General features: G+C 35.5%; 6 protein-coding genes across 8 annotated transcripts; 3 read left to right on the top strand and 3 right to left on the bottom strand.

Annotated features, from left to right (window-relative positions):
- Positions 1-1,266: 1,266 nt before the first annotated feature.
- LOC142551955 (zinc finger CCCH domain-containing protein 20-like) lies at positions 1,267-2,625 on the top strand. Its single transcript, XM_075661489.1, has one exon. It carries the CDS (start codon positions 1,551-1,553, stop codon positions 2,385-2,387), a length of 837 nt encoding a protein of 278 aa, XP_075517604.1. The 5' UTR covers positions 1,267-1,550; the 3' UTR covers positions 2,388-2,625.
- Positions 2,626-6,418: 3,793 nt separating this feature from the next.
- Positions 6,419-9,661, top strand: LOC142551954 (IAA-amino acid hydrolase ILR1-like 4). The gene is made up of 5 exons (XM_075661488.1): positions 6,419-6,896; positions 7,736-7,861; positions 8,089-8,403; positions 8,529-8,657; positions 9,142-9,661. Exons 1-5 carry the CDS (start codon positions 6,546-6,548, stop codon positions 9,547-9,549), a joined length of 1,329 nt encoding a protein of 442 aa, XP_075517603.1. The 5' UTR covers positions 6,419-6,545; the 3' UTR covers positions 9,550-9,661.
- A 941-nt stretch (positions 9,662-10,602) lies between these two features.
- On the bottom strand, positions 10,603-11,941 carry LOC142551000 (small ribosomal subunit protein eS30z/eS30y/eS30x). 2 transcript variants are annotated; one of them, XM_075660052.1, is made up of 4 exons: positions 11,797-11,941; positions 11,572-11,709; positions 10,927-10,981; positions 10,603-10,733 (listed from the first exon to the last, which is right to left on the bottom strand). In XM_075660052.1, exons 1-3 carry the CDS (start codon positions 11,798-11,800, stop codon positions 10,935-10,937), a joined length of 189 nt encoding a protein of 62 aa, XP_075516167.1. In that variant the 5' UTR covers positions 11,801-11,941; the 3' UTR covers positions 10,603-10,733; positions 10,927-10,934. The 2 variants fall into 2 exon arrangements, with proteins under 2 accessions (XP_075516167.1, XP_075516166.1); XM_075660051.1 differs by lacking the exon at positions 10,603-10,733 and having other exon boundaries at positions 10,762-10,981.
- Positions 11,942-15,309: 3,368 nt separating this feature from the next.
- On the top strand, positions 15,310-17,823 carry LOC142551951 (deoxyhypusine synthase-like). 2 transcript variants are annotated; one of them, XM_075661485.1, is made up of 7 exons: positions 15,310-15,580; positions 15,903-16,070; positions 16,407-16,625; positions 16,843-16,929; positions 17,067-17,178; positions 17,247-17,482; positions 17,585-17,823. In XM_075661485.1, exons 1-7 carry the CDS (start codon positions 15,389-15,391, stop codon positions 17,657-17,659), a joined length of 1,089 nt encoding a protein of 362 aa, XP_075517600.1. In that variant the 5' UTR covers positions 15,310-15,388; the 3' UTR covers positions 17,660-17,823. The 2 variants fall into 2 exon arrangements, with proteins under 2 accessions (XP_075517600.1, XP_075517601.1); XM_075661486.1 differs by lacking the exon at positions 15,310-15,580 and having other exon boundaries at positions 15,930-16,070; positions 16,203-16,625.
- On the bottom strand, positions 17,788-24,826 carry LOC142551950 (1-aminocyclopropane-1-carboxylate synthase 7-like). The gene is made up of 5 exons (XM_075661484.1): positions 24,589-24,826; positions 24,158-24,280; positions 23,897-24,057; positions 22,707-23,552; positions 17,788-17,836 (listed from the first exon to the last, which is right to left on the bottom strand). Exons 1-5 carry the CDS (start codon positions 24,760-24,762, stop codon positions 17,788-17,790), a joined length of 1,353 nt encoding a protein of 450 aa, XP_075517599.1. The 5' UTR covers positions 24,763-24,826.
- On the bottom strand, positions 17,869-19,183 carry LOC142551953 (cation-dependent phenylpropanoid and flavonoid 8-O-methyltransferase 1-like). The gene is made up of 5 exons (XM_075661487.1): positions 19,042-19,183; positions 18,810-18,889; positions 18,533-18,677; positions 18,293-18,424; positions 17,869-18,221 (listed from the first exon to the last, which is right to left on the bottom strand). The coding sequence occupies exons 1-5, from the start codon at positions 19,096-19,098 to the stop codon at positions 17,934-17,936; spliced, it is 702 nt and encodes a 233-aa protein (XP_075517602.1). The 5' UTR covers positions 19,099-19,183; the 3' UTR covers positions 17,869-17,933.
- Positions 24,827-25,135: the final 309 nt, after the last annotated feature.

The raw sequence follows: 25,135 nt of genomic DNA, 5'->3' as shown, positions 1-25,135 counted from the left end.
CGGTTGTCCGTGTTGGTGGTGGTTACCGTTGAATATGTTTATTTTACACAAGGGATGAAGCCCAATCCCGTGGCAGCCCAACTCTATGCCCGACAAACCAAAGCCTAAAATAATTCCATTTATTTCCTTTATATCTTTTTTCTTTAATTTATTGAGCTGTTTACTTGATAATATCTTGTTTTGGGTATATCTAAAAAGTTTTTATAACTGAAATCATATTTAGCCTAAATGATCGGTTCGAAGTTAAAACAGATGGATTCATTGTGTAAGAAGCTCCAACTATCTAGTCACGGGATTCATAATTCGATATATTATTTTAAGGAGTATGTCTCTCTTGTTAGACGATCTCACAAGATCTTTATTTTTGTGATACGGGTCAATCCTACCGATATTCACAATAAAAAGCAATACTCTTAGCATAACAAGTAATATTTTTCATGGATGACCTAAATAAGATATATGTCTCACAAAATACGATTCGTAAGACCGTCTCACACAAGTTTTTGCCTACGAGCTTCTGACTACTCAAATTAATAAAACATTTATTTTCTATTTAGGTCTTATTGCTTAATATGGATCATGTATTATAAAAATATCGATCTCGAGATTTTTGTGCTCTGAAAATCCGAGTATGCAGAGCTCGAGTTAATGTAACTTTAAAATTTTCAAAACTTGAATGTTGAATTTTCAAAGTATGTAACTCGACACCTCTTGAATTATTGATGGTTTTCTCCTTGAAACAAACAACTGAATTTTCATTTACAAATTTTTAAAACTTTATAAAGAAAAATCAATCATAATTTTTTTAAACATTTGCAAATATTACCTTAGAATTATTCAAAGCTCTGGTGATTCGTTCCACAGCATCGAAGGTTTTTTTTTTTTTTTTTTTTATGGATTTTGGTAGGAAAAATTGGACGTCTAGAGAAAATTCACAAGAATAAAAAAAATAAAATTTGTCACAAGTTCTTATTTGCAGGGGATATTGATTTAATTTTCAATTTTTTCACCCATTTATGAGTTTTATTATTTTTCAATTAAACCACGTTAATTTCACTTTTTTATTATTATTATTATTATTATTGTTATTGTTATTGTTAATGCCCATTTATTCTGGGAGTAGGCCCAGACCAAAACATTTTGGCCCAGACGAGTACAAATAGTATCAAATAATTCCGGGCCCCATTGATCCCTTTCACCACCACAATGCCCCTTGTACGTAAGAACGTGCGGTCCTTCAATAACACCAGTGCTAAATCACCTGTCCGTCAAGATAATGCCGCCACAGTCCAATATTAGCCATGTATTAAAACACGTGTTACTATTTTACTCAGCTTTCAGATTCTAAGTGACAGAGAGTGCATTTGGCTTTTTACCTAACCACGGTTAAATCACACCTCTGCAGTTCACATATGTACCAAAAAACAGGAACATTACGCGAACATTCAGAGAAACAATGATCCGTGGCGGTGCCATTATGTACGTTCCTCCGTGGGCTTCCACCGATGCCGTTTCTGATCCTACCACCTTCCCTGTAAGCCTTAAGGTCAATGAAGGTTGCAGTTACGTCGACGAATAGCTACGACTCTTTGTTGGCGCTCCGGCGTTTTTTGCCATCGAATTTGAACGACGCTGGGTTCCCGGAGATGGAGGGGTTCCCGGTTGATGTGCACTCCTGTGACCAGTTCCTTATGTTCGAGTTTAAAGTGCGCAAGTGTGGTCGTGGTAGGTCTCATGACTGGACGGCCTGCCCGTTTGCCCACCCAGGAGAGAAAGCGCGCCGCCGTGACCTGAGGAAGTTTCATTACTCGTCCGCGGCATGCCCGGAGTTTCGAAAGGGTAGCTGCAGAAGGGGTGACGCCTGTGATTTTTCGCATGGTGTATTCGAGTGCTGGCTACACCCTGCGCGCTATCGTACCCAACCATGCAAAGACGGGATGAACTGCAAGCGCCGCGTCTGTTTCTTCGCTCACCGTCCCGATCAGCTCCGCGTCCTGAATCCACTCGCCGACCCGCACGGCTCCGTCCCTTCGCCGGCCGAATCGCCCCCAATGTCCCCGATTAGCATCTCGGTCAACGATTCCATGCGCCAGCTGCAGTTGAGCAAAGTGAAGTCCATGCCTCATTCATGGATGGCTGAAAACTTTTCTCCGATGACACACTTTACCCTACCCGGGAACTTCAGCCTCCCAACGACGCCAACCCAGGTATCGACCCAACCCGGGATTGGCTTTTACGACGCATGGGAGGATGCGGTTCCGGTGATGGAGATGGTTGAATCGGGCAGGGCTTTGAGGGCCAAGATGTTCGAGAAACTGAGCAAGGATAATCCCCTGGATCTGAATCCGAACCCGGATGTTGGGTGGGTGTCGGATCTACTCAAGTAGATTTGATTTTGCAGTAATCTCTGCCATGTACGTACATAGCTTCTGCAAGTATAAAAATGTCGTAATTCTCAGCAAATAATGTTATGATGATGGGGGTGGGGTTGAAAAGTGGAATCTCTTGATTTTTTGGAGGTAAATATTTTGCAGTAATCTCTATCTTTTCCTTCTACTATGGAAAACGAAATTATGTATTGTATTTACTCATCTACTTTTTTGTGAATAAATTCTGGATAAAAAAGTGTGTCATATGATCATAATTTGAATTCGGTATCAAAATCTTTGATTCATAAACACTTAATTTAGACAAAAATTTGTGTGAGACGATCTCACGGGTCGTATTTTGTGAGACAGATATCTTACTTGGGTCATCCATGAAAAAATATTACTTTTTATGCTAAGAGTATTATTTTTTATTATGAATATCGTTAGGATTGATCCGTCTCACACATAAAATTCTTGAGACCGTCTTACAAGATATCTATTCATTAATTTAAGATATTCTCGTGAATTGTTAAATATGTTTACGTGTGTTGTAAGGACCGTGTATCGTATTATCGTAAATCCTATATGATTATCGATAATTCATGAATTTGATATGTGATTATGTATTTGATGTATATCGTGACAATGGAATTGAGGGAATGAATATTGAATATGAATTGACGTTGTAAGAGCTCGAGTGGAGAGGCCGGACGCCAATGTAGTACAAACATAAATATTTGTACAGAACGTGTGGCGCCCGGGTGGTAGAAAGTGACCGCCCGAGCGCCAGGATATATGAAATGTGTGTTCGGGCAGAACATGCCGCGCCCGAGCGGTAATTTGTGACCGCCCGAGCGCGGTGGAATTGTTAGCCGGGGGCAGAATGTCTCGCGCTCGGGCGCGAGAATTCTACCGCCCGAGCGCGAGAGGCGGTGGGATAAGCATACATTCTTCTTTTCTTTCCTCCGTCAGTTGATTTCAGTAAATTCGAGAGTTAAGTTCGAGATTTCGATTTCTTCCGTCCAAATCGACTTCGAAACGCTGTCTAAACGCGAAACAAATTATATATTTGTGATCGTCGCGTCGAGGGCTTCTGACTGAGGTAATTTTCTTCTAGTTCCAGCAGCTCGAAATATTAAAGTGCTGGAATATCATGTATTTGAAGTTGAATTTCTGATATGTAGTAGAATAACCGACAAAAAACTTGTATTCGAAGTCGGAATTGAATTATGATATGAATTTGATTTGATATGAATTTTTGAAGTTTCAAATGATATTTGAAACTCATATTAATGATTTTGGAATATGTTATTGATTGGAATGAGTATGTTATTGATGTAGATAAAATGTAATATCAATATCTTCAGGCTACATCAACTGAAAACGAAGAATTGAGGTATGTTGCGACCGGGTAACATACGACATGTATCTGTATTATATGATATATGTCGGATTGATTTGATTGATTGGAATGAGATTATGTGTCTATATGGCTTATTTGTTGATTGATGTGGCATACATGACAATGAGATTGAGATATCGATGTATAAAATAAATGTTTTGTTAACACACATCATTTTATGCATACATCGATACATGACATGCACGTTGAGCTATGATCCTTGGATACCCTGATATGATTGGATTGGATTCCGGGGTTTGTGAACACAATCGCTATGCTGGTATTATATGACCCGTAAAGCATAGACAATTGTGGCCCCATATGATTGGATATGAGATTTGGGATTTGATGGCGTTTTGCCGACGCTATCATACGAGTATCTCATATTGGCCGGTGTGCCAGCTCGAGCATTGATTTGATAGCGATTCGATTGATTCTGACATGTGCTCAGTGGATGGTCATTTGACCTGATACCTCCACGACATACATGCATTGCATACCATATATCATTGTTTAGATATCTGTGGTATATATGATTGGTTGTTCCATACGGAGCTTTGCTCACCCCCAAGGGGGGCTATTGTTGTCTTTGTGTGTGGACAATGGCAGGTACTCCAGGATATCAGGAGATCGGAGAGGGTGCTTCTGGAAGGAGTCACAGTTTGAGTTGAGGTTTATGTTTTGTTCCCAGTATATATGTATATGTATCTATAGACCGGGGCATGTCCCGAGGATATGAGTTTTTTGTATGTGATTGGCTTTGATTACGTGTGGGCGTGTTTTATGATTTGAGATGAAATACTATTTTTAGTATTCAAATAAAATTATTTGGGCTCATTGTAAAGAAAATTTAAACTCGTTTTCCGCTGTAATTAGTTAATCCTAATCAGATTGCATTGTAATAACGATTATGAGATAAGGGCCCCTACATGTGTAGTGATTTTTTATCACGCAATTATAAGAATTAATAATTATATAAAATTATTTTGTGTGAGACAGTTTCACGGATCATATTTTGTGATACAGATATTTTATTTGTGTAATCAATGAAAAAGTACTACTTTTTATTGTGAATATCGATATGATTAATAGTCTTACAGATAAAAATTCGATTCGTGAGACTGTATCATAAAAGACTATTTCAATCATTTAAGTATATTATTTAAATAAAACGATCAATCATTTTACAAACAAAGTGTCGCTATTTTATAATAATAATAATACCCCAAAAAAAGGATAACTATTTTTGGATTTCAAAAAATAATGTGAGGATAATAATATGTGCAATGTCTGGATAAAGAGAGACAAGGACGGGATTAGGTTAAGGATGCTGGAGATTGGGACTGTGGGGGACACACTTTAGATTTTCTCGAGATTTTGCATCTTTTATGATTTCACAAGGTTATTTTGTATAATTATTTTGTTTATTATACTCACTAGTTTTGTATTTATCAGAGAATATTCCACCTCACGTTTTTTTATTTTTAAGAATGCTTGTACTTATAATTTATCCGTTACTTTTTATTGTCATATTAATAGATTTAGAACATAACTAATAAAATGCATTGTTATTTTTCTAGCACCACTTTGTCAAATTTGACAAAGATCGAATTTGTTGCTCTCGACATTACGGGAAAAAATTATATGTCATGGACTCTCGATGTAGAAATGCATCTTGAGTTATTGGGTCTAAGTGAGACCATTAAAGAATATGTTATCTCATCATCACAAGAAAAAGCAAAAGTTATAGTGTTTTTACGTCGACATCTCATTGAAAAAGATCCTATGACTTTTATGAAAATGATTAAAAAAAAGATTTGAACAGAAATAATGATTAAAAAATCTCGAATAATGTATCCTGAATCTTGATAATTTCAAGCATAATTTGTGTGTTATTTAGGGCATTGAAGTAAACATAATATGAAATGCCAAAAAATAGCACTTGTAATGCTTTCAACCAATTTTATCAATGGCTTGGTCCGAAGTTCGAATATGATCATCTACTCAAATAAATAGAATCAATTGCCATCATATGATCATATCCCTAATCACAAAAAAATACACCGAAGGCTTATTTTCGAGTCGCATTAAGTGCGTCATTAGGGTGATTTTTCCTTAGGAATCAAATATTTTTTTTTATGTTTATAGTGGATTTGATACCAAGATTTGGAGATTATATAAAATTTCGAATTCGAAACCCTCCAAAACATTAGCAAGACATTCTTTAGAACCTTGCTTCAATTTTTTTTTGTTGGCTAGGATCAAATAGTTGATGCTTATAGGTGCACCGAGATTTCGAGTGTACGATAAATTCTCGTGTTCGAAGTCTAGTTATAATGAACCCTCAATCAATACTACATTTAAATAATGTCTGATGATAATGAAACTTCAAGAAGCTTCACATTAACTTTGGATCCAAACTTTGTAATAAAATTAAAGCCGGAGAAAAGAGGTATTTTGACGAAAAGAGAAATGGTAGGGCACCATTAATATGATTTTCTTCAAACATAGATATTGATTCATCATTAATAATATTATTTTTTGAATAATAATAATAATAATAATAATAATAATAATAATAGTAAGAAATATTAAAATATGAAATTAAAAATTACTCTAAAATAAAAAATTTAAAATTTTAATCTTGTACACTCATTTCATCATACACCATCGACAATCGCAAACTCCGAGATTCCCAAACAAACAAACAGTTCGTCAGCGACGACACAAACTCAGAATTCACAAGAATTCGTCACTGATCGTCAAAACGAATCATGAGTTTCATTCTTTATAACCCTTTCCTTTACATACTGTGCGCGCAGCTTTCTTTGTCTGAGCCTTTTCTAACCGAACAGGGGTTACCTGAAATCCCATCAAAATTCTTGTATTTGGCCAAACTCCCTGAGCTTGTTGAGTGGATGGTGAGCATTAGGAGGGATTTACATGAAAACCCAGAGCTTGGTTTTGAGGAATTTGACACCAGCAGGCTCATCAGAAATGAGCTTGATAAATTGGGCATTTCTTATGAACATCCAATTGCTGTTACTGGGGTGGTTGGATACATTGGAACGGGAAGTCCACCTTTTGTCGCCATTAGAGCTGATATGGATGCTTTAGCTATGCAGGTTTTGTGCCAAAAAAATAATACTTTTATTTAAATATTTTGCGTAATACTGTCGAGGTTTTTCTAGAGTTTGATGAATAATTTATGGAAATATATAATCCTGGCTCCGTGTTGATGGTAGGCCATATGATAAAACACCAAATATTGGTTGACAAGATACGCCCCTCAGAGTATTGGCCCAAGGGTGCATCCAACATGTGCACCCTTGCTCTAAGGTAGCATGAAATTTTCAGTCATAGTAGAATCTTTCAAGTATATCAGTCATTCCATAGTTACTTGGGAAATGGATGTTCGGTGCGCCATTGTCTAAAATTCGAGAATTCGGCATCAGCGGATTCTAGATGCCTTCTACTTGCATGCTATATTCGGCATATGCACTCGAATGTAACTTATGACATGAAAACATGCTACATTATCGGTATTGAGTCAACCATATCTTTTTTCAGGTCATCAAGAAACCTCATATCCGAAATACTAGCCTTTTAGGGATAGAATGACATTTTTCATTTATTAGCCTGCCATGATTAGTAATGGAGCAACACTGTGACCCAGAGAAACTGTTAAAAAAATCTTGATCAAACATAAATTTTAAAATATCAAAGCAGGCATAATCTAAGTGTCAGACAACGCATTTTTGGTCAGATGGAGACCATTTTTCCAAATTTATGTTTGACCAAAGTCGCTTTTAATAATCGCTTGCTCAGCATTTGAGCAGACATATGTTTCTTACCCTATAAATCAACATACTAATTGAATCCTGTTTGATCTTTTTTTCTATTTTTCTGAACTTTGTTGATAAGATATTTATTGTTAATTTGTCTTGGCTTTTAACTCGATTAGGAAGCAGTGGAGTGGGAACACAAAAGTAAAGTTAATGGAAAGATGCATGCTTGTGGACATGATGCTCATGTGGCCATGCTTCTTGGCGCAGCTAAATTACTTCAGGAGCATAGTAGTGAATTACAGGTTTCTTCCTTCTACTTTATTTAAGGAACTTTTATTTAAATAGGCTTCGATCTTTTGTCTGATTCATGTAACTTGTATGCCTGAAGTAGTATTTTTGGCTGTTTGTTATAGTAAATGTTATTCTCATCTCAGATGACATCTCACTCTAGAAAATGCAATTGAATTATGGATTTCTCGTGAATGGCAAGTAAGTTAAAGATTTCTGTTATGTATATTTTGGATTTCAGGGTACTGTTATCTTGGTTTTCCAACCGGCAGAGGAGGGGGGTGGTGGTGCAAAGAAAATGCGAGATGCCGGGATACTAGAGAATGTTGATGCAATCTTTGGCTTGCATGTATCGTCTAAATATCCTATAGGTATGGTGGCCACAAGATCCGGCCCTGTTTTGGCTGGCTGTGGGTTTTTTGAGGCGACAATTAGTGGGAAAGGTGGTCATGCTGCCATCCCACAGCACACTATAGACCCGATTTTAGCCACTTCAAATATTATTTTGAGTTTACAGCAACTTGTTTCAAGGGAAGCCGATCCTTTGGATTCACAGGTAAAAAATTTCGATCAGATTTCATGAGACTATTATGGACTTCAGGTAGTACACTTTATTTATGCACTCTCTTCTTTCGTTTAGTGAATATATACACAATTTATGTAGAAGAAATGATCTTTCAGGTAGTCACTGTCGCTAAATTTGAAGGTGGTCGCGCATTCAATGTCATTCCCGATTCGGTTACGATTGGTGGAACATTCCGAGCATTTTCCAAAGAAAGTTTTAAGCAGCTCAAACAGCGCATTGAAGAGGTAAGCTTCTCAACGTGATTAAAATTATGATATGATATGCATCAACTATATATATACAACTGGAGTGGGATAGTTGTGGCATTTCGATCCCGTTACTTTTGTGCCCACAAGATGATCATAGAGATTAAGTTTTTAGAAATTTGTGGTGCTCTTGGCTCATTTTGTGACATTATGTCCAATCGGCTGTTGAAAAGTATAAATAATGGAATTGGATTTAGAAGACAACTTTTCTGATTTCAATAATACTACAGTTGGTTTCAAATTTCGATACGATGTTACATAAAACGGGATGCAAGGATGGATGCATCAAAATCATTATTCGATTCTTACGAGGTTTGGTGAATCTTTATTTAGAATTTTGCAATTCTCGAATGTACATCTCTGACATGTTTATATTTACTTTCAACATCTGCTCCTGCCTCCTTGTAAATAAATCTCATTTTTTTTTTCAAAAAAAAAGTCTCTGCATTCACATGATTTTCAGGTTGTCACCCTTCAAGCTTCAGTTCAACGTTGTAATGCCACACTTCACTTCTTCGAAAACGAGAAGCCCTTCTACCCGGTGACTGTAAACGACCGAAGATTGCACGTGCACTTCCTCAATGTAGCAGGACGTATGTTAGGCAACGAGAGTGTGAAAGAGGTCCAGCCAGTGATGGGGTCTGAAGATTTCTCGTTTTTTGCAGAGACGATACCGGGATACTTCTACTATGTCGGGATGGTAAACGAGACTAGGGGACGGCTTGAGTTCGGCCATTCCCCTCTATTTGAAGTGAATGAAGATGTACTTCCTTACGGTGCCGCTTTGCATGCATCTTTGGCTGCGACTTATCTTCTTGATTATCACTCTCAAAAGGTACCACAAAAGGGAAGCTTTCACGATGAATTGTAAATCTCGGTAGTAGTTTTCCCCATGGGAAACCTTAAATTGATTTTCTTGGACTTTTATAGAATTTAAAAAAAAAAACAAAAACAAAAAATAAATTGATCTATGTCGGAATTGGATTTTTATCTATCTTTATTAATATTTTATTGCTTTCTTTCATTATTGTGACCAAGGGAAGGTTCAAGATATTGATTGCTGTGTGATTGTCATAAAATTTTCACGCTTAAACACCATACACTAAGAGAATGGGGGAATTTAAATAGCATTTGGATCAAAAGATTTTCATTTGAAAAAGTATTTAAGGAGAAGATTTGAAATAATTTCTTTCTGAAATAAATTTGAAATCTAACACAAGAACTCAAAAAAATAATTATTTTGCATTTAAAATTCATTTTCAGTTGAATTTTTTTAAATAAATCAACAAATTCGTTATTATGGATTTGAAATTCGTAGCTTCAAATCCATCCATACAAATATAACTTCAGGGTAAAATAAAATTTTCTAACAAATCCACATTAAATTTTTTTTAAAGATTTAGAAATTTTAAATGACAACTTCCTCGAGTTATACAAGCGTACGACCATTGGAATTTCCCAAATTCTTAGGCATAGAAAGGTATAGGTTTTTCTATATACGCATATCTTACATGGGTTGCTCGATTTTGAAATTCGATTCCCCTTGTAAATTCCATCAACTCTGAAGCTAGGATTCGCGGACAAATTTCGTTCACAGGAAATTTTGAAGTCCAAGTCACCTTGTACTCAGATCTTAGCTTTCATTGTTACACTGGTTAATGCATCAGATACAAGCCAAGATTGAAATTTTGTGAACTGTGCGAGTGCATATCTCTTGCGAGCATGATACATTGCTAATGTTGTGAGTTGTGATCACACGCGCAATAGGACAGACCGTGGTAATTCCTTGATGGAGATTGGAGTGTAAGAAAAGTGAAAAAACAAGGGGGGAAAATTTCAAATTTCAATAAAGAAAACCTAAGTTTTTTAAATTAACATCAATGGGTTATCATCTCATCCTAATATGATCAAATGTACAGGGATCTATACCGAGTGTGTATCGTCATAATCTTTATGTGCTTCAAATCCTTGAACATTTCCACAGCCATAATCTGAAACAGTTTATATCATTTAGGTGTCCTGTAAAAACTTGAGACAGTTCCTCGGCTCATCACTCTACACAAAACAGCACTCACAATTCAAATTAATTCAACTCAAAATACTAAAATTAGAACAGAAACGTATTCAATATATAGTCAAATTCCCATAAAAGAGCTGCTACAGCAGTCAAGTCAAAACACTATGACATGACAGGGAGAAACGATAAATTTCAGGTCTCCAAAGACTCCACCCGCAAGAAATGACTAACTTCAAACTTTACTTCTCAGATGAATTGGGCCCCCTCTTCTTTCCAAAGCCAACAACTGCAAGTAATTCCAAGAAAACCATGTAACCAATCCAGTCAAAACTCTATGTTATCAAATGTAGCATGAAATCTTTAAGCATATTTCACCATTATCATATTCGATAAACCACTAAGGTTGAAACGAAAAAATCATACCAAAAACAGGTAAATTTCATACTGATATTCCATAAAAGAGGGATAATGTCAAATAGAATTCCCAATTCATCAAGATAATATCAAGTACTCTTATAAATCAAAGCCTGGACCCAAAGACAGGATTCTCTCAGCATCGAAACAACTTGATTATTTAAATATTCCTAATCCCCACACAGTCTAGAAAATGGAATTAGGATTGAATACTTTGATTCGATGAATAGATTCGGAAGCATGTTCTCAAATTAATCCAATACTTAAGCATTTGTATAAATTGTTATCAAGGAAAATATATAACAGCTATACATGATTTAAATTTTATAGTTTTGAAAAGCAGTCAAGTCGGGTAGATTTCCCAAATGCTTCAATCCATATGTGCAACATAAATAAACTATTCCAAAGCAACAAATTCAAGTTATAAATGATCTAACTCAATATGTGCAAAGTTAGGATTACCAGCAGTGACGAAACGGCGGTTGTATTGCATACGCTTGTGAGCACGGCCACGTGGCTTCTTCTTCTTGTCTTGCTTCGCCACCTTCGGCGTCTGTCCTCTCACCTTTCCAGCACGTGCCAGCGATCCATGAACCTTACCTGAAATTCTTCCAAATCAATCGCCGATTCTAGATACAAATCAATGATAAATAAAGGCAATTGCAATTTAGGTTCCAGAAAAATTACCCATTATCGATTATTTTCCTGAGACGCAACGAAAGCTCCGAGTCATACAGAGTAGCTACCTCAGCTAAAGATGGAAACTCCAGCGCTTAGGGTTATCTATGCTTGTGTAGAGAGAGAGAGTGTATTGGACTGGATCAAAATTCACTTTTGGGTTTGACAAATGGGCCTAGTTTAGAAAATTTGTAATCCGTGATTTCATTCAACTGGACCGGTCCACACGTAAAAAGCTACTTAGATTCGAAATTCGAATTCTACACACTTGAAAATAATGTTTCTCATCTATACTTGTACGGTGCGTTTGATAGGGGTGATTAGGTGGGTTTATTTTTTGTAACCCATCTAATCACATGTTTGGTAGGTGTGATTATTTAATCAAGTCTATTCTTCCTATGAATGATTAGGTTATATTAGGTGTGATAAAATAATCACTCCTCACCCCCTATGATTATTTATTTCACTCTTAATTCATCCTATTTTTTCAATTTTACTATTCTCCTAAATTCAAGCTCACCACCACTTCCCTACACCGACCGTCGGCGACCACTGTCGTCGGCGACCGTCGCCGACCACCCCTCCTCCTGTCGGCCGACCGCCGCAGCCGCCTCTTCCGGCCGGCCAACCACCGTCGACCACGTCCACAAAACTGGAAGGACAATTTTGTCAATTAATCAAAAGATTATTATTTATCATATTCTTAAAAATCATACCAGACATAATATTATTTTATCCTTATCTATTTCAATCATTCTTTTTATCCTTTCTTCTCTCTTAATCATTTCATTTTTTTATTCTCTAACCAAACCAAACGTAGTCTATACATAATAATACGACATTGATCAAATGTCTTATTTTTTTTGTTTTACATACAATCACAGCAAACTCATCACATGCAAGAAATATTCCGTACCATATGATAAATTATATTATCTTCAGTTGGACTTATCCATTCAACTGTGTGAAAATTGGTGGGAACATCAATGAATGAAATTATGTTGGTGTCTTAAAAAAATAAACTTGTCGGCACAATTTTTTTTTTTTTGAATCTAAAAACGAGCATGATAGTACATTTTTACAATTGCTTGAATATACAGTCCTTCCAAAAATGGAAAAGCATCGTGTATTTGGTATTCTTCATCGCATATGCTCCCAAAAAAATATTCAATGGAGATTCTACCCACGCTAGTAAATTGAGTGGTTCTCCTCCTTCGAATTCCGATCACACCTCTATGATATTGTAATCGAGAATGTTGACTGTTGGATGGTCTAAATTAAAAGAAAGTTAAATTTATAAAATTATTTAATTGTATCAAAGATAAATTATTCTACTGTCAATTTAAAGTTTTTTTATTTTGAGGTATTCATCAGTCGATTCGTTTTATTTTATCTAAGCTAAACTCGGTTTTCAGGTTTTGGAAACATCCGATAAAAAATCCAAACCATTTTAATTTGGTTCAGTTCGATACTATAATATTATGAGTATGTCTTTTGTGATATTTTCAAAAGACCTACTCATAATATTATAGTATCGAACTGAACCGGTCTCACGAATCTTTATCTGTGAGACATGTCAACCATACTGACATTCACAATAAAAAGTAATACTTTTAGCATAAAAAGTAATACTTTTTCATGGATGATCAAAATATGATATCCGTCTCACAAAATACGACCCGTGTGACCGTATCACACAAGTTTCTGTCTGATATTATCTTATACAACAACTCACTGTATTTTCAAATAGAACACTTTTTTTCTTGATACAAAAGAACAAAATAACTCGAAAATATTATAGAACAACAAGATCAAATAAATATATATTGAGATGAAAAAAAAAACCTCATGAATGAGATAAATAAAATGATCAAATAAAACTTACAATCAAACTGTGAGGCGTGAACACTGAATTGCACAACTTTTCATGCATCACCAACCATCTTCAAATCATGTTATTTAATGCATATCATATTCTCACGAATGGCCGACAAAAAATAACAGCAACATCTTCAAAAAAAAAGCACCAATCTTTTAATCATTTCACCGAATAACATTAAATCAACAATTGAATTATAGAGCAACGGATATTAAATCAACAATTGAGTTATGGAGCAATAAAAGTGGAATCTTTTAAAATTTAAGGAAGAAATTGTTATTTAAACTAAACGGCCGATTCACTTGTATCGATTTTTCGTTTTAAAAAAAAACGAAATTACGTGAAATTAAATAAAATTATCTCGTAACTGAATTGAAAAAACGAAAAAAACCAATAAAAAAGATGGTCGAATTTTTCGATTATATCCGAAGTATGAACACACACCCTAGATACTTTAGCTAGACTCATAGATATTAAATTTGGTTGTCATTTTTAGACTAAAATACACTTAATTTATCAATCACACTCCAAATGATAAATATAATATCTTCACAACCACAAATTTAGAATAGGTAGTGTTATCCAGCGCAAAGTAGGGACGGAGATTTGTGACACCAAGCCTTCTGGACTCCGTGACATGCTGTCTTATCACGAAATCACGTATTTGATTGGTGGTGGATGAAAACGGATAGTATTTATACAATTATTCACTTGTAATCAATCAACTTGACGCCAAAATTTCGACTTCAAAACTTAATTATAATAATATCGTCCATGAAAAAAACAAGAGGCTCCGATTTCCCGGATCCCTGAATATATATTTAACGAAATCCATTGAGGTGTAGACCTTATAAAGGTGAGATTTTATTTTTTTTACAAGGCAAATATCAATTAATACATCTGTAAACATCGATAATTTTTTGTTAATATATCTGTAAACTTTTCAATAAATCAGACCTGTCGTAAAATGAGATTGTAAGTATAAACTGTCACACAACCTATCCAATGATATAGTACATAAAGCTTTTGAAAAAATAGCAAAAGTCAGATGAATTTTGGTCAGAAATTTTGCCTTGATCGGTCCGACATTCGACGCACTCAGATCGCGCTCGTACGCTTTTACACAAGTCAAGCCTTTTCCATTGCAAATCGGGCCCAAGATTTGCAACCCCTGCACCAGCGTGCGCGAGAGAGCCTTTTGACCAACCTTTCTTACACTTTTACGAAGTGTAACTCAATATAAGCTCACCAATACTATGATTATTTTCCTATGTGGAATATTTCTCACTTACCATCCACTTATTTAGGCCTTACTTGTCCAATTTTTCATAAAACAAGAATGAGCAATTGATGAACAGTTTCAGTCTTTAGATAAAACACTTTTCAGTAATTTAATTATGAAATTCTCTTCATTAAGGCTCATCAGTATTAGAGGTGTACGAGAAAACATCATGAAAATGCGTGACATATCGACTCGACTTAAAACATTTGGAGTAGAAATGTCTGAAACTTTTCTTGTGCACAACATTTTATGCACTCCAAATCCAACGTAAACCACGTGGAAGGCCTGTGAACCAAAAAAAAATGATGTTATCGATTTATTTAGTTTTTATCGAAATATAAGGCACGTGCACGTTAAACCACAAATCCAGAGCAAGTATAAATCTGCGCGGCCATGGCGCCGGGAAATTCAAAAATCGATCACCTCGCGCCAGTTAAGCTATGTCGGCAAACCAGATGGATTCCGCCCGACAGGCGGTTTTCAAGCACTCCGTTTCAATGGAGGGGGCTTCAGAGATCGTGGGCTACGATTTCAACAAAGGTGTGAACTACCCGGAGCTTATCAAATCACTGGTCTCTACCGGATTCCAGGCCGCTAATCTCGGGGACGCAGTCCGAATAGTTAATGAAATGGTCTCTTGATTCTCTTTACCCTTTTTTTCCTTCTAGTTCTTTTCTCTTTGTTTATCACTTTATTTGTTGAATTTAGTAGCACGAGCGTGGTGTGCTCGTGTGATGATATTGACATTTTACAGTATATTCTGAACTGATAAGTTTCATTAGTGCTCCATAATGGAGGTTTTTTAGCTGAGTGTAGATAACATATATATATGTCAACTACGAATACTATCAGCATTTCCACCATCGTTAATTATTCTGAACTATATATTTTTCTTTGACCGACATTGAAATGCGTCTCTGTTTTGTTGGTACTGTTCCTTATTTGTGATTGAAGCTAGATTGGAGGCTTTCGAATGAGACTCCGACTAAGGATTGCAGTGAAAAGGAAAGAGACCCGGCTTTTAGGGAGTCGGTGAGATGTAAGGTGTTTCTTGGTTTCACTTCAAATCTCATTTCCTCTGGCATTCGGGAGACAATTCGGTATCTTCTTCAGCATCGCATGGTGAGTGTTTGCAGAAAACTCTGTTTCTTGTCCATGTGTCGCGTCATGCGCCAAATTTATTCATATTTTGCGAATATTTTACGCCCTGTGATCCTCGAGTCTCATTGAAGTAAAGTGCTCTTGAATTTCTAGGATCAGCGTGACCAAAGAGTTGCCGAAAGCGGAATTTTTTAGTCTTTTTTGTAGGGTATTTATAGTGGGTTCCCTTTCCATCTTCGGAATTGTGGAACATAGCAAATGTTTTTAACAGATAGTAAGGTGAATCATGAATGGTTTTACATCATGCAATATTACCTGAATTTCACACCATGTGGTGTCTGTCCGACGCGTCGGTAGGTCGATGTAGTGGTAACCACGGCTGGTGGTGTGGAGGAGGACCTTGTGAAGTGCCTTGCTCCCACTTTCAAAGGCGACTTTGCTCTTCCTGGAGCTCTTCTTCGTTCAAAAGGCTTGAACCGCATCGGAAATTTGTTGGTTCCTAACGACAACTACTGTAAATTTGAGGATTGGATCATTCCAATTTTCGACCAGATGTTAGATGAACAAAAACTACAGGTATTGTTCCGCTCGACTCTTTTTCATAGAGCTAGTATATCCGGTGTGCCAAATGATAGATAAATGCATTTGTCTGCGATTTTTTGTTTTCTATCAATTCACGATCTTAGTCCATTACATTTATATTAAAAATAATGTAATAATCTCCGAGAAAGGATTCAAATGTTGATTATGAGATGTTTCTGAGGTCGTGGTCTCGTTCCTCCTATGTTTCCAGAATGTACTCTGGACACCATCTAAAGTGATTGCTCGACTGGGGAAAGAAATCAATGATGAGCACTCATACTTGTACTGGGCATACAAGGTACATGATCATTCAAATGTAGTAAAAAATCAATGATGAGCACTCATCCTTGAGTCGTTCGTTATCAGTCATTAATTCACCGTATGATGTTCTTCCGGTTCTATTATTTATTTATTAGTTCTCATCTCTTGTTGCAGAACAACATACCCATCTTCTGCCCCGGGTTAACCGATGGTTCGCTGGGCGATATGTTATACTTCCACTCGTATAAGCATGAGCATGGTGGCCTGGTGATTGACATTGTGCAAGGTAACCATCATCTTGCGACAGTATATGTTGTTCTAGCATAAGTCATGAGAGGCTCAGTTTATGAATAGATATTCGAGCCATGGATGATGAGGCAGTCTATTCTGGTCTGAGGAAGACGGGTATAATACTTCTCGGAGGAGGTTTGCCCAAGCATCATATATGCAACGCAAATATGATGCGAAACGGAGCCGATTTTGCTGTCTTTATCAACACTGCACAAGAGTTCGATGGAAGTGATTCAGGTGCTCGTCCCGACGAAGCCGTGTCTTGGGGCAAAATTCGAGTTTCAGCCAAGTCTGTGAAGGTATGTTGAATTCATTTCTCTCTCTCTCTCGCATATTGGTAATAATTAATATGTGGATCGAATGCACTCTGGTTTGGCATGTTAATTGTCTTACCTGAGCAGGTACATTGCGATGCAACCATTGCCTTCCCTCTCCTAGTGGCCGAAACATTTGCAGCAAAGCAAAAGCTGATATGATATGAAGAAACTAGTGGTTGATATGTGCCATTATGTTGGGAATTGTTTACGATTTAATTTGTATTGTATTCCGATTTCCATCAGTTGTCTTCTTGCCTTCAAATATAGAAAGCCACTCTTTATAATTATTAAACAGAGACTCGACCCTTGAAGCTTGAGAATAAGATCCAAGTTTTTCACCAAAAGCGACACAGTTCAACGAACAATCAAACCCAGCAAAACGAAAATACGCGTTTTATTCGAGCAACACCATGGAAACATTGCAACAAACCTCTTACAAACGCCGGCATATAGTCATTCCATCACCCACAGGAACTTGGCAAATTTGTATGCGAGTGTCGGCAGCAAGATATTTATTCAACTCCATCACAGGTTTCCGAAACTGTAACAAAAACGGTGGAACAGAATCCTCCGGCATCGTCACCGTTCCTGCCCAGAGCGTGTTGTCGTATATCACTATTCCACCGGGTTTCAGAAGTCCCAACAGCTTTTCATGGTACTCCACGTAATTATGTTTATCCGCATCGACGAAAGCAAAGTCGAATGTTCCGTGATTGTCATCCTGCATCGTGAATACAAGATATCAGACTAAAGTTTTGGGAAATCAATTCGAAAAAGAATTAGTGTTGTTACATCTTGCAAGAGTTTTTCAAGCACTGGAAGAGCCGGAGACTCGATAAAATCTATTTTGTGTCCGACACCGGCCTTTTTGATTATGGGCAAACCAATCTCGTATGAACTTCGATCCAGATCGATGGCCGTGATCTGTAACATCAACCTTTCTAATCAGCCGTAAAACAAAATCATTCTGATACAAAATTTCCATCATTTCGTATTAATCATTATTAACTAGGTCCGATGTATATGTAGAACCTTCCCATCTTCAGGAATGGTGAGTGCAGTTAGAAGAAGGGAATATCCAGTAAAAACTCCGATTTCAATAGTTCTTTTGGCATTGATGAGCTTCAAGAGTAAGGCAATCAGTTGACCGGAATCAGGATTTGTACCCATCACCGCCCTATATATCAAGAATCGACTTGTTTATGCAAAGCTATATATATCTTCAACACTAACAAAACAACAATTCGAGGGCTCTCGATATATATCATGTAAATGAAAAGATGTAAATTATCAGAGGAAATTAAGTTACATGGGATGAGTTGAGGTGAGAGCTCTTATCTCTTTCAGATAATCTGCTTCACGTGGATACACGCTAGTCTCCAGCAAATACTAATTTCGATTTCCAAGGCAAACAAACATAACTCAATCAGTTTTGTGTCACAAATGAACAAAAAACAAATTTAAAATGAAGACAAAAAAACAAAAAAAAAAAGAAACCATGCATGGTTTCGATGTGAAAGAATAATCAGTAAAAATAGCACCTGATACAAATCATGGTTTCGCAACAATCCAACATCCATCAAGATGTCAGCTTCCATTGTTGTTAATTATTACCTTGATCACCAACGTAACCCATAAATAATAATAATCTCAAAACATCCAAAGATATTCAAATGTATAGAAATCGAAGGGAGTAGGATACCTCGCCGGTGTCTGGATTAGTACTGTACGTTTGCCTGTGAGAAATGGTCGAGCTCTTGTAATATATCGCAATCCTCACGTGTCCTACACCCACCGCCTTGTGACACCAACCAACTACTGAGATACTTTTTACTGAGCCCACATACCTCACAAATAAATTCATGACTTCATAATTTTTATTTGACTCTGGTGGACCATGCGTCAGGTGAACTATCTGCATCAAGCTCAACCACAGATTAAATCACAAAAACAAGTTAATTTTGTATTATTTTTTTATTATAAATGTGAATGGATCTTATATTTTATATAATATAAATTATATTATATATATATTTTTTGTTACTCTTTAGACATTGGCCAATAAATGATAAACGGAAAGACGAGAGGATTTTTAACGGAAAAATAAATATGTCGGCAGGGAGGTTTCTGGCTTTTACTTCATTTTTTAACACACCTATGCATCTGTTTTATTAAATTTCATTAATGCTCCGAAATTTATATTTTTAAGATCAAATTCAAAAATATTTAATATATTTTATCGACCTGAGCCGGGTTGAGTATTTTATGAGACGGATCTCTTATTTGGGTCATCCATGAAAAAGTATCACTTTTTATGCTAAGAGTGTTACTTTTTATTATGAATATCGATAGAGTTAACTAGTCTCACAGATAAAAGATTTGTAGACCTTCTCACAAGAGATCTATTCAATTTTTTTTTTTAAAAAAAATCAAGTTTAAATCAAGAAAAATTTATTTTCAATCAATTATGTCAAGTTAAAATTTTATGCATTGATCAAGTTATGAGTCAAGGAAAAAAAGGGTCCAATAACTTGAATATGCAAATTTAGCTAATTAGTTCGACATGAAAAATGATAGGACGATTACTATTCAGGTGATTTGTCTACCATTTCAGATTTTATTTATATTGCGTTTGGATGAATGATTTTTAAATATATTAAAACGTATTTTTATTGTTTAGAGAAGTAAGATCTTAAAATTCAAAGACATTCATTATATGTTTATATAATAGTGTATTTTAATTAGGATGAATTTCATTTTCATTAAATAATAATAATTGGATGTAGATTCTATTTTGTATTATTAATTTGTAATAAGTAAGATATAATTTAAAATTTTATATATTATTTCATTGAAAAGAAAAAAATTATAATCGAAACTTATAGATCTCAAATTCATTTATCAAATTACACTAGGCCGAAATAGGATCGGCTAGATCATTTATATCCAATATATTTGATTTGAGAAAATTACGTAACTACAAATTTAATTTGCACGAGCTAGCAACGATGTCGACGCTTTTGCGGCTTTATTTTCAAGTATTTATTCAATTTCATAGGTTTCGATGTACCAACTTTTTTAAGTGGCCAGGGATTATTTTCTGAGACATGTAGAGTCTCAAACTCCATGTCCAACCTAATTCTCAAGATCAGGAAGATCTGGAAAAGAAAAAACAACCAATTTAAGTTGTTAATAGATATAATATTCCAAATGATAAACGTAAAAATATTGAGAAAATTGAGATTTGGAGTAGATTAATTGAACAATATTTCCAAAAATCATATGGTTGTTCATATAGAGGAAAAAAATCGTCTTTAATGCACGCCGTTATTTCTGTCAAGTACAACAATATTATTAACAGCGCATATATGGGTGCACGCTGTTAAAAATAATATTCGCAGCGTGCTTTTAATGCACGCTGTTGATGACGTGATACAGAAAATCATTTTTCTTGTAGTGTTTGCGCCTAGGAGCAGCACAAAAAGAGAGAGTACAATTGTATTATTGACCCAATGATAAATCACGTCACTAAGACATTTCATCTCAGGGATCTGTTCACTGAGAAATCGCTAGCTCTAACGATGAGAAAACGGACGTCCATGTAGCAGATTTTTTTGTTTTTGGTAGAAATATAGTGATCTATGGAGGCTATTGGACCACAAAATGCCGAATTGTATGCAGTGAAGCATGCAAGGTAGGTATTGTAGCTGGTCCATATGGAGAAATTGGGTGATGGAGTGATCAAAGTGACACGTGTTTTTGCTAAAAAAGACAAGTAACCTAGGAATGGTCAGGGAGTCGGAATATTTCACCCTATCTCATGTGGTACTGCCCCCATGAGAAGATCAAAGGCCCAAATTTAACCACATATATGCGGGGTCCATCAAATTTTTTAAAATCAACGGCCCAGATCTTGTGGGGCACTGCCCCCATAGGTAGCATCGACAGAACCCAGGGAGTCTATGGACTCCATACTTGTTTTTTTTTTTTTTATATTGTCGTTGTGATATTCCAATAATACTAATGCATCGACGCAAGCATTGCAGTTTTATATAATATTTTTTAAATAGAAAAAAAAAGGAAAAAAGATCGAAATTGGAATTAAACCTATAACTTGATGTTTCATGGTGTAAAAATATATTTAAGATTTATTTGGTTAATTTCCGTTTCACATTTGGGTGTGTTGATTTTAGATTGGATGTTTATTTAGCTTATGAGTATGTCTTTTGTGAGACGGTCTCACAAATCTTTATCTGTGAGACGGGCCAACCCTACCGACATCCACAATGAAAATAATACTGTTAGCATAAAAAGTAATACTTTTTCATGGATGATCCAAATAAGAGATCCGTCTCACAAAATACGATCCGTGAGACCGTCTCACACAAGTTTTTGCCTTAGCTTATTCCTTTGAGAGAGTTTTGCAAATGCTGGAAACTGTAAGAAGTGGCGAGGAAATTGGGAATTGTGAGTGATGATTTGTTGAGACATATTAGGTGTGTTGAGATATTTTATAGGCATAAAAGAAAAAATTTGGTAAAAAAATATCATGACATCAAAAACAATTTGCATATATTGTTTATATTTAATAAAATAGTAAAAGATATTATGATATAATAAAACACGGAATTGACGTCATGTACGTGATCATGTCAATAAAGGGAATCCAAATTATTATTATGCCATGCCAAATATTAATATGAAAGTACGAAAAAAAATAAATGTTCACAACATGGTGGGCAAATAGCTAGATGCCAAAATCGTACTTCCATATCCAATTTTGCTGCGCAAGAAAATAGCTCATCATCAACATCAAACATTTGTGTTTTCACATTCAATTTTCAATAGTAAAATAGTCAAAAGCATTAAATCATGAAACTTGTGGCAAAAACTGAACTTGACATTAATTTATAAGAAACATGGTAAGTCTCATTCAAGAAAATTAATGAAACATATACATTTTAATTTGAAACTACGTAGGTAGCCAATCTTTATAAATTTCAAATCTCTTGCTTATTCAATAAACTATTGTATTTCGAATCATAATAAGTAGGATGTAGCATAAAATAAAATTAAAATGGAAGAATTGCATCATTAATCTTTGAATTCACCTTCTCAATTTAAAGAAAAAGAATAAAGATTAACCTTAACGTATAATACATGGGTCAAATATTATTATTGTACATCAATTCTCTTGATTATAAGTTTTCTACTACTCATAAAATCATGGATTCTTTTGAGTGCAACTTCGAGTGTGCGTTCACTCATATTTGCGAAGCAAACCCGAAACCATCCAGGCTCCGAACAATGGCAAGAAGATCCCGGAGATATATTCAATTTCACTTCATGCAATATTAGTTTCCACAAATCTAGTTCTTGTTCTTTTGTACACTCCTCCAACAAAGGGCTCATATTCATCCAACAGAACAATCCAGCATTCCCTTTCAAACACTGGATCCCGGAATTTTCCAACACCGAAACGATCATTTGCTGCCTCTTTTTCAACCTTTCCCGGTTCGTTTTAATGTAATTTTCTGTGAATTGCCGATCCGAAAGCATTGAAGCAAGAAACTGTTGAGTTTGTGAAGAAATCAAAGTGAAACTAGACATTCTTCTTGCGGTTTTCACGACATGGTCGTTGTAAGAATAAATGGTGCCAACCCTAAAACCTGGAAGCCCTAAATCTTTGGAAAGACTATAAACGATGTGAACCCTTTCGGATTCTTGGTATTTTCTCGCCTCAAGAATTTCAGAAATGCTGACAAATTCTTCGGACGAGAATGCTGATCCCGAGTAGATTTCATCCGAGACAAGATGGATGTTTTTACTCGTAACAAATTCAAGAATCCCTTCAAGAACTGGTCGTGTAATCGTCGCTCCCAAAGGGTTTGAAGGATTTGTTATGAGTACTCCTCTAACTTTCATGTTCTTTGACATGGCTTCGTTGTATGCAGATTCTAAGGATTCTTGAGTTATTTTGAAATTGTTTGAGCTTTTACTATGAATTGGGATTATATTTACACCAGTTCTCCACCTTAAATCCCTGTCAAACCTGTGGCATTGTAGTCCAATTATTGAGTTACGTTGGATAAAACTTCTGGGTGAATATAAATATATTGGAAATTTATTTTAGGTACTTAATTAAACTCAAAATTAATACGCTGTATATTTTGTTTATTTTTCTGAAATTGACATTTTCCATCGTATATAATAAATTATGCATTTATATATTGCATTATTAACTTTTTAATCACAAACATGTACTTAAAAATCGAAAAAATAATATTTTGAATTATTATATACCATATCACAAAAAGAAATTATTTTTGGGGAAGTAATGAAATAATATTTTATTAAAATAACTATCCAAATGACATCACTAAAAAATAATTATACCCTGGATAGTATGGAGTTGGAATAAGCAAAGCATCTCCTGGATCAGCTAAAATGAAGGTTAACAACTCATTTGCTGCTGTTGCTCCCGCTGTTATAACAATTTTATCGGGGTCGAATTTCGCTCTTCCCCCTCGAATCTGTTCCATAAAGCTTGCCATTGCCTGCAGATATTTAATTTGCAAGCTTGAATATTAGCTATTATATTGAATATGCCACAGTATATATATTCAGACGATCGAGGTTTCTTGTGGCCATTTGTACCTTTCTGAAAGATTTCAGCCCATGATAATCTTGAAATAGTGCATTCTCCCTAAAGGTGGAAGTTTCGTTTCCTATGTTTGCTGGATTATTTTCCAGGTATTTCTCTACCATATCAAATGAAACCTGCAGAAGAATTAACAACTAGTCAGAAATGATGGGCGCAACGCTTAAGTTTATTTGAGACAGATTCTAGATAGATGAAGTTTAATTATATTTTATATCTTAATAAAATATATTATATAGTAAGTGACATCCTTGAATCGAAGCGTGAAATCTTGATGGTCATTCCTTTTGTTGAATTTGATTTGGTCAACACATGCATTTACGAAAATGCTACTCGATAAATAAAAGAGTTGAAGATCAAAATCTTGATTCCATCCTGATTCGAATTCGACTCGAGATTTCTATAATATTCGAACAAAGAAACTCACTTGATTTTCTGCGAGTCCCATCTGTATAACTCCGGCGGAATCTCGCAATTCGTCATAAGGATTTTCATCATAAGCTTTCCAACCTGCAAAATATGGCGAATCTTCACCGTGTGTTTCTGATAGAGCAACTTTTGATAATCCAACAGACAAGTAACGTTCACTCTCCGCCACCATAACTAATATTTGCAAAAAATAATGAATTATTTTCAGGAAAACTAAAATGGGTTTTCAAAAAGAGAGAAAAGTGCAGAAAAAACAGAAGCGTTTGAATTCTTGAATGAAGCTATCTATTTGTCAAACTCCCTTTTATATATATAAAAAAGAGTTCATATATCATGAAGACTTAATATAATATTAAGGGGCCATGAATATACATCATGAAATATTTTTAATTGGAAAATAACCAATTATTGATTCTATAAAGATTAAAAGAAAAAAAACTCACCTTTTACTTGTATAATTTTTAAGTGTTGGAGACAACTGTACGCTACGTACAATCATATTTTTCAAAGCTTCCTATATATATATCTCAATCTCCACGAGATCC

Source organism: Primulina tabacum, chromosome 7 (assembly GCF_025594145.1).
Source record: "Primulina tabacum isolate GXHZ01 chromosome 7, ASM2559414v2, whole genome shotgun sequence".
Lineage (NCBI taxonomy): Eukaryota > Viridiplantae > Streptophyta > Magnoliopsida > Lamiales > Gesneriaceae > Primulina > Primulina tabacum.
Note: the sequence above shows the minus strand (reverse complement) of the source record. Positions and strands in the feature narration are given on the sequence as shown.